The sequence below is a fragment of the Mchenga conophoros genome, linkage group LG18 (genome assembly GCF_057382185.1).
Source record: "Mchenga conophoros isolate Kocher_MC1m ecotype Shallow Benthic linkage group LG18, M_conophoros_male_GT1.1, whole genome shotgun sequence".
In the NCBI taxonomy this organism is placed as follows: domain Eukaryota; kingdom Metazoa; phylum Chordata; class Actinopteri; order Cichliformes; family Cichlidae; genus Mchenga; species Mchenga conophoros.
The window spans coordinates 9,273,386-9,282,401 of record NC_140543.1 but is presented as its reverse complement, the minus strand read 5'-3'; the positions used below and the strand labels follow the sequence as shown (position 1 = coordinate 9,282,401).

The following is a 9,016-nucleotide window of genomic DNA, read 5'->3' as shown; positions in this document are numbered from 1 at the left end:
AATGTTAAGGCCAGTGTGTGACCCCGCCTGCCACAGGGATACAAATTTAAATACATGAGCAGAAAATTAAGGTCACAGTAATGAATAATATCACAAACTAACCACCTCGTACTACCAGTTCGAATTCACTTTTTATATAAGTAAATTAACTTGTATGAACATGTAACTACACATACTTCCGAGTAATTCCAAACCGAATTTCTGTTAATACTGTGGTCCACCTGCAGTATCTTTACAGCCCACCAGAGGGCCCCAGCCCACACTTTGGGAATCCCTGCTTTAGAAAATTACTTTGGACACTAGAATGTAGGGAAAAAAAATGACCTTTCACATCCAGTAACTATGTGAAAGGTCATCAAAATGCACCTGTGAGAGTTTTCTCCAGTGACTGATCAGAGCAGGAAAAATACCCAGTGTATTATTGCTTGTTTCTTTTTCTCTGCATCATTGGCATTAAATTTATGAAGTTTTACTACTGAAAATTTTGATATATCCCAGTAGACAGCTGAATTAAAATTAAATAGGTTGCTGTTTGTAACAAAGCTGAAATGTAATTTTCAGCCTTTAAAATTTCATGTGGTTAAAAAGTTGTGAGATTTAAAAAATGCTGGGACATTAAAAAGTGCCACATTTTGACCTAACACTGTATACTTTCTGGTCTGTAACTCCAGTAATCTACATAGTATGTAGCATTGCGTCCTCAAATATATTGAAGTTAAAAAAAAAAAAGATCTGATTCTGATGGTGTCGAGTGGGAAGCATTCCAAGAATGTTTCTTTTTTATTTTCCTTGCAATGACCCATTTGTCCAAATATTGAACATTCATGGAGTTCAGTCTTTGATCTTTCAGAAAAGATGTCCTCCCAAGTCAGGCTGAGGCTGCTGCCGAGCACCAGGTGTCTGTTTGATGAGCCCGTTCAGCTGAAAGTGGCCGGGCTGCGGTCAAGGCAGGTGGTCACAATCAGAGCCACATCGACCGACGAGAGAGAAGTGGTGTTCGGCTCTTCAGCCACTTACAGGGCAGATGATGGCGGAGAGGTCGACCTGAACCGAGACCCCTCACTCAACGGGAGCTACGTTGGAGTGCAGCCCATGGGTCTGCTGCAGTCACTGAAGGCAGACACTTTGCACAAGTACTTCTTCAAGAACAAAGCTCTGAACCCTCACGTGGTGAAGTTTTCTGTGCATGAGCAGGAGGCGGATGGCAGGATACTGGCAGAAGAGACAAACGAGAGGTTTTTGATGGGAGACGGGGTCAGTCGGGACCCAGTCAAAGAGGGGAACATACGAGGAGTCTTGTTTACACCCCCAGGTACTGTATGTGGTTTTCCACTTAGAAGTATTCACTATCATTACAGTGGGCCCCCTTTTTTTTTTTAACAGGTGGCGAAGGTATATTTTCTGCAAAGGGTACATCACTTTTCTTGATTCAATTTCAATTCAATTTTATTTATATAGCGCCAAATCACAACAACAGTCGCCTCAAAGTATTTATATTGTAAGGCAGACCCTACAATAATACATACAAAGAATAACCCAACAATCAAATGACCCCCTATGAGCAAGAACTTTGGCGACAGTGGGAAGGAAAAACTGCCTTTTAACAGGAAGAAACCTCCCGCAGAACCAGGCTCAGGGAGGGGCGGGGCCATCTGGGGTGAGAGAAGGAAGACAGGATAGAAGACATGTTGTGGAAGAGAGACAGAGATTAATAACAGATGTCTTAAAAGATGTCTCAGTTCCTAAAATGCATCTGGAGGACAGAGGAGGGGGTGGCTTGTCATATTAGCTGTAATCATATTTGCACAGCTGTATCCTTTGTAGAAGTACTTATTGTACTACTTTGGGAAGTTATTTAAAAGTATCCTTAAATATAAAAAAAAATGTGTTTAACACCTCTGAGATCATAAAATACAGCACTAATTGGGCTGTAATGAAACTATATGATGAAACTTACACCAAAATCACGATACATGAGTGAAAAACATTTTAATTCATATTTAAACTGGAAAACATAGATGAAGTGTTGAATATGGATCTTTTATTGTAGGGCTTTAGGTTAAAGTTGCACATTATGCATGATTATAACGTACTGTAACGTTCACAAGAACCAGACGGTTGGGGTCTCAGTTTGTCCGTTTATTCGGCACATAAGCCAGCGGGTTGTTAACTCAGGGGGAAGCGCTCTCGAACTACACCTCTCTTCAGCCTGGCACACACACAGAACAACCAGGTCCCCCCACCCCTTCCTGTACACCACCCTCACTACTTCCTGCAGCCCAACCAAACATGAATCTTAAAGGAACAACAACAGTGTGCAGAGAAAACCAACATGTCACTGTCCAGTAACACTTAACCATCGTTACACTACTTACATGAAACTTTTGTTGTCTGTGTTCTAGGAGAAGGTCCGTTCCCTGCTGTGCTGGATCTGGGCACCTTCATGTCTGAGAAAAGAGCCTGTTTGTTGGCCAACAAAGGGTTTTTGGTCCTCACGATTGCTGTGTTCAGTGACAGACAAAATATGAAAGAGATACATCTGGACCCCTTTAAAGAAGCCGTGGATTTCTTACGCCACCACCCCAAGGTGGGTCCAGTGGGTGACACTTAAGCTAGCAGCGTAACTTTACAAGAACCCATGTAACTGTGTGTTCAGACCGAATGTGAAGCAAATGTTTTTGTTTTTTTTGGGAGGGGGGGGAATGATTGCATGCGTAGTCTGTGAAATGCAGTGAACTGGTTAAAAATCAGTCAGGTTTGAAGAATTGCTTGGCAAAAAGTGAGACACTGCTTTAGGGAGTCCTAGTTATGTGTAGTTACGAGTTATGTGCCAGAATACCCATTTTTTTCTTTAAACTGTTCCAGTTTAAATGCCCAGCAGGTCACAACTTTTAATACTTTGGAATTGCCGGTTTCTGAGCTCTGTGTGTTATTTCACAGGCGGGCAGTAAAGGAGTCGGCATAATATCAAGATCAAAGGGAACAGATATCGCGCTCTCTCTTGCTGCATTCGTGCCCGGTGTGGAGGCCTTAGTTTGGATCAATGGCACCAGTGCCAGTGTGGGCACTCCCCTCTACTACAAGAAACAGCAGATCCTCTCACCCTTAATGTTTGACTTCAGCAAGGTGATTACCACCAAGTCTGGAGCAAACCTTATCAAGTATGCTACTGAAGATCCCCTGGAAGAGAAGAACAAAGGAAGCCTCGTCCCCATTGAACGAGCCAAGAGCCAGTTTCTCTTTGTGGCTGCAGAGGATGACCTCAACTGGGACAGCAAGGCCTACATGGACCAGATGGTGGAGAGACTGAAGCGTCGTGGGAAGGAGAACTTTGAGACTGTTTTTTATCCTGGAGCTGGACATTTGCTGGAGCCACCCTATGGACCCTTCTGTTCCTCTGCTTTCCATGGGATGCTTAGCTTCTCAGTGGTGTGGGGAGGGGAGCCCAGGGCCCACGCAGCAGCAGAGATCCACCTGTGGAAGAAGATAGAGGAGTTCTTTAGAACTCACCTGAGTTGTGATGCTGCACAGGCTAAAGCCAATTTATAAACAGGATTTGAAAGATAAAACAAAAAACAACTATTGAATATATTATTTTATTTGCTTGTGAATATTTTCTGTTCTGTCTTTGAATGCATTTCATGTTTGATTTTAATATCAGAATACTTTAATAATTCCTCAGGGAATTATGTGGGTTACAGTTACTCCAGGACAACAGTAAATGGCCTGTATTTGTATAGCGCTTTTCTAGTCCCCAAGGACCCCAAAGCGCTTTATACATCCAGTCATTCGCCCATTCACACACACATTCACACACTGGTGATGGCAAGCTACACTGTAGCCACAGCCACCCTGGGGCGCACTGACAGAGGCAGTAACTTCTTCCTCACCTCATCAAGCTCTTCTGACTGCTGCTGAGCTCCAAAGCTTTTTACCTGCTTGGAATTTGTGTTGACTGAATACATAAATTCATAAATCAAGTTTAATACAATGGCAGCAAAGATTAAAAGAAATATTTGTGTTCAGCTTGTGAGTGACCATCCTACAGCTATCTGGGTGAGGTCACTACCAGAAAACAGCAAGGAAGGAGACCAAAGATGCCACCTGGGAGATATCGCTACAGAATAAATGTTACAATACAAATGCGAACACACAGGAAAAAAAGGTTAAACCATACAAGACCAACTCCAAGTTAAAGAACTGCATTATTATAGCACATTTCTAAAGTATATTTCACTACCACAGTAGTACAAGGATGAAAATGGCACCACAGAAAACTAGCACATTACTCATCAATGCTGCTCTTTTTTATGATAAATAACAATGTATTTTAAAATACTGATGTATTGAAAAACAAGACAAATTAAGTGTAAAAACCTTTGACTTGTGGTTGTGAAAGTATTTGCACCACTATCAACTACAGCAGACTCCAAATGCGATTTTGTCATCCTTTAATAGGTAGAAAATGGAGAAATTAAAGTAGAAATGACTAAGTCCTACATTTGTGAGTGTTAAACAAATGTATTCCTGCTTCAGCATTTAACTGTAATGACAGATTAACTGCTAACAGACATTATCTGTTTATTAAACTCAAGAATTAAACATAATTGAATTTATGACTGTTTTATAGGTTCACCTTATTTGTTTACCAATCTAATGTCAGTCATCTCAACTCTGTATTGTCTTTGGTTGCTAGACTAACAAGCCAGTCCAAAACACTCTTTTCTGCTTTGGGGCGGGACAAGTGGTAAAGGTTCAGGTGAACCTGTGGGACCTGACACAGAAGCTAAGTCCTAAGAATTAGTGATGGGAATTCCGGCTCTTTTTAGAGAACCGGCTCTTTCAGCTCGGCTCACTAAAAAGAGACGGCTCTTTCGGCTCTTCAGGTTGTTTTGTTGCTTTAATTAATTTATTATTAACAACAATATAAAATTATGCACAAAAGGAATTACTAATGTAAAAAAAAAAAAAGTGGTTTTATTTATGTATGTTTATATATAAATATATACAGTGGCCCCTAGAGATAAAGCCCGTACAAACTCCAAAAAGCACGTACAAATTCTAAAGGACGTAGAAACTCCAAAACACATTTCTAGCGTTAACTGAACTTCCAAAACAGAGCTACCTAGATCACTTAAATTACACAATTGAAAGCATATGTGTATTGTTTGTGTATTTATACACAGGCACTCATATATATTCAAATAATTTAAAGAAAACGTTCATTTATCGATAAAACAGGCGGAGCGAGAACACATCCGGGACTTTTTCGCGTTCTCGGCTTGATGCATACTTTGAATTGGAACAGTACTTGGTCTCCGACTGATGACGTATCACGAGTACACGAGAACACAAGTACAAACAAGAGAAAGGGCCTATGCTTCAGGTTTAATATGGACAAGTAAATGTGTGTCTATGTGGGGGCCCACTAGTACAAATGTGGTTTAAGTTGACAATAACTGTTTTAGTTGTACCCTGGGGCATTTCAAAGGTGAAAGCCATTCCACTTTAAAGGTATAAGGTTTTATGAGTGAAACCAGAGTTAGGACTTAGGAGGCCTGGTGTTTTATTTTGAAAATCTTAATTTATATACCATGCAGTAATTGTTACAACATTGGGTTTTATTTTTGTTCATTTCATAAGAAAGTAACTGTTTTCAGTTCATTTTTTCCTTTCCCAAATAAATACCTAGTCATATACAGCAGTACAATGAACCCAGCCCAATCTCACGCTAGCTTTTACCATAGCTTTGTGGGAATGGGCAATTGTTTGCATCGTCTGTCACACCAACCCTCTGCATGTCCTCCTTCACTACATCCAGAAACCTCCTCTGTGGCGTTTCTTCTTTGTAACATAAATCTGTAACATATTGTTAAATAGTCTAGTCCAGGGGTCGGCAACCAGCTGTGGCACGCGAAAGGTTGTTAAGGTTAAGGTTGTCTCCTTGACCTGGAGACAACATATAAGATGACACCGCCATGGACCTCAACCTGCAGGCTTTGTGTTACCTGTTTCTTTATACAGGAGCATGTAGGGGTGGACTGCCTTTTTATTTGATTACCCTTTTCTCATGTTTTTCTTAGTTAGGGACATTTTGGGGGACGTTATACTCTTACTTGTTAAACACATGCTCCCATCCACTCTCTTGGTCCAGAAGCTCCATAATCCAAGTGTCCCAACTCAGGTCTGATGGCATTTTTTCAGTGGTGCTTTTAACCTCTTGGGAACTTTCACTACATTCCTTACTTGATGCAGAAAGAAGAAACGAGTCAGGGATGCATAGCAAGCACAACAAGACACCAGCAGCCCAACCTTTCACCAACTGAAGACATTTGCAGCACCATAAAACATGACAGAGAAGAGCTGGGACTATGTGAAAGGGTGAAGTGCTGCAGTAAAGTTGCAATGGTCCTATCTTTTATACAGTCTATGGTTCACTCTATTAAGATGTGATTATTTCCAAGGTCCATTTAGTTTTAGTTAGCTGAAGCTAAACCAGAAGTTAAAACGAGATGGTGAAAAACATTTTTAGTTAATGTTACGACTGTTGTCGTAATGTTGTCTCATATGTAAATCTGAGTGTGCAGGTGCCTTTCCGTGATTGGTGCATCCATGGGACGGCCCATACAGATTGGCTAATGACCTGGAGACAACATATAAGATGACACCGCCATGGACCTCAACCGGCAGGCTTTGTGTTACCTGTTTCTTTATACAGGAGCATGTAGGGGTGGACTGCCTTTTTATTTGATTACCCTTTTCTCATGTTTTTCTTAGTTAGGGAGATAAGACATTGTCATTTGGTTTTATTCTTTTCATAAATAAGTTTTGTACATCCTTTAGATACGGTCCCTTTTGTTTGTTGTTTTGGGGTCCACCCCGAAGCTATAGTTCGCTCCTTTCCTTTGTTAGAATTCAATCACTGTGAAAAAAAATCACCATCAAAATTGTACTGGTTGTGTGATGTGCTGCTTGGGGTCAGACAGGGGTGGATCACCCTTATATTATGGTCTGGCCACCCTTAGAAAGGCCATAACACTAACTAAAATGAAAATTAAAACTAGACTTATAACTGGCTGGTGTCCTTACCAGTGACCTTGGGTCTGAACTGTGGGCTCCTCTTTCCAGGTGTTCGTACTGCCTGAGTGGGACCAAGATGTGCTATCTCGCCTCTTTTGGGTTTTCTGCATGTTTCTGGCTCAACATGCAAGTATCCACTTCTTGACGTTCGCTGTTGGTTGCAGCCACTTGAGGTTTTTGGGCTCATTTGGGTTCTCAACACTGGGTGACTTTGATGGGAGTGAAAGCATCCTCACAACATAAATCACCACACTACCTGCTTTTGTTTCAGATTTTTTCTTTATCCTTGTTAACATGTTTGGGTACTGGGTTTACCTGTAATGCATTTTGTGCTCCAAAAGCTGTTATTTTGTGCAGCTGTGCTCCAAAAGCTGTTAGCATGACCTTTTTTATCATTAGATTGTGCCACACCAGCATCTGAGAGAAAAGCTTTGAGTTTGATTTTGTGTTTGTTTTGCAGGCACTCAGGAGAATAAGTCATGATGTTTCTTGTGTTTGTCATGCTAGTATCTCAGTGCTTGTCAATCACCAGTCAACAGTGTCACCACTGTGAACAACATCCTTCGACTGTTCGAGCCAAAACCTTCGAGAAGTCCCTGCAGCCGCTTCAAAACTCATCACTGAGCTCGATCTCTCTTTTAACACGCTGGAGACAACAATGAAAGAGGACTTTCTTTCATATGCTGCTTTGAGGGCTTTGTTCGTGAATAACAACAGAATCAAAACCATCCATGAAGAGACATTTCACCCGCTGATTCATTTGGAGAAACTGGACTTCCACAAACCAGTTGGAGACTTTGTCTTCTGGATGGTTTCAGAAGCTGATTTCTCTCCACTATTTCAATCTTTTGGGAAAAAAATATACAACACTGAGTCCGGGAAACCTTTTCGTGCCACTGAGGAGCTTGAAGACCCTCTATTTTTGAGGAGCTTTCCTTCAGTCTGTCAGTGAAAGGGATTTTGTTGAACCTTGAAACTGCCGTGACCCTGTCCAAAGACCAGCTGGCCACCTGGCCGGGTCAGTCATGGATATTCACAAATACCCCATAGTACTGGTGGAAAAGAAATATCGAGGGAAAATCCATGTTCAGACCATGTTCAGTGTGTCGTGACACTTGCACGATGGAAGAACACACCCACTTGTTGGTGCCAGAAGAGCCACTGAGAAATTATTGTTTTAGCTGGCTCATTACAAGTCGATGGCTGGTCACCTGGAATAGCATAAAACTCTGGGGCGAATAATTGCCCGATTTTACTGGCCAGGAAACTGTTTTAGACTTAGAGCTTTTTATTGTCATTGTGCAGTTTCTTGCACAGTGAAATTGGGTAAGTGGAGAGCATAGAGCCGCTGTATCTGTGCGCACCACCATCTTGCATTTCTTGCATGTTTGGATATGCGCCGATGGTGTGCGTCCAATGGTGTATGCTGGTGAACCAGCTGGTCATTCAAAAAGCACCTTTATGCCCCTCACCATTAATGGAGGTCCCATTTGAGCGCATTGGCATGGACCTCATTTTATCGATGAGAAAAAGAAAGTCTTTAGTTCAGCTGTTGTTAACTGATCTTGACTTTGTTAATTAAACACTGCAAACCTGCCTTCAGTGTGTCCTGTACATGAGGTCATTTAGTACACCACAGCACGGTGAGTTTTTTTGAGCTGATGAAGTTCAGCCAAAACAGGAAACTTGCAGCAGGAGACAGCAACTTGTTAAAATGTTATAAAAGGTACAATGAAAGATTTTCACCCTACAGGGTTGTCAATGATCCAAGGATAAATGTCTAATTTGGTAAAAATTTTATAAGCCATTTCTGGAGAGACTGCAGTGGAAATGTTGTCACTTTTGGACTTTGCTACCTGCAGCTAAACATTTGCAGCTAAATCATTTATTTAAAAGCAGAAGCTGCAACTGATCGAGGGAATATTTGTCTGAAAAC

General features: G+C 41.4%; 1 protein-coding gene across 1 annotated transcript; it reads left to right on the top strand.

Annotated features, from left to right (window-relative positions):
• The first annotated feature begins 806 nt into the window (after window positions 1-806).
• On the top strand, window positions 807-4,631 carry LOC146553182 (acyl-coenzyme A thioesterase 1-like). Its single transcript, XM_085255597.1, has 3 exons — window positions 807-1,312; window positions 2,403-2,587; window positions 2,941-4,631. Exons 1-3 carry the CDS (start codon window positions 856-858, stop codon window positions 3,547-3,549), a joined length of 1,251 nt encoding a protein of 416 aa, XP_085111723.1. The 5' UTR covers window positions 807-855; the 3' UTR covers window positions 3,550-4,631.
• Window positions 4,632-9,016: the final 4,385 nt, after the last annotated feature.

Excerpts from the sequence above, each read along its gene's own strand:
- LOC146553182 (XM_085255597.1), top strand. The coding sequence starts at position 856 with ATGTCCTCCCAAGTCAGGCTGAGGCTGCTGCCGAGCACCAGGTGTCTG. Across the intron at positions 1,313-2,402 it reads AGTCTTGTTTACACCCCCAG|GAGAAGGTCCGTTCCCTGCT; the intron begins GTACTGTATGTG and ends TCTGTGTTCTAG. Across the intron at positions 2,588-2,940 it reads TCTTACGCCACCACCCCAAG|GCGGGCAGTAAAGGAGTCGG; the intron begins GTGGGTCCAGTG and ends GTTATTTCACAG.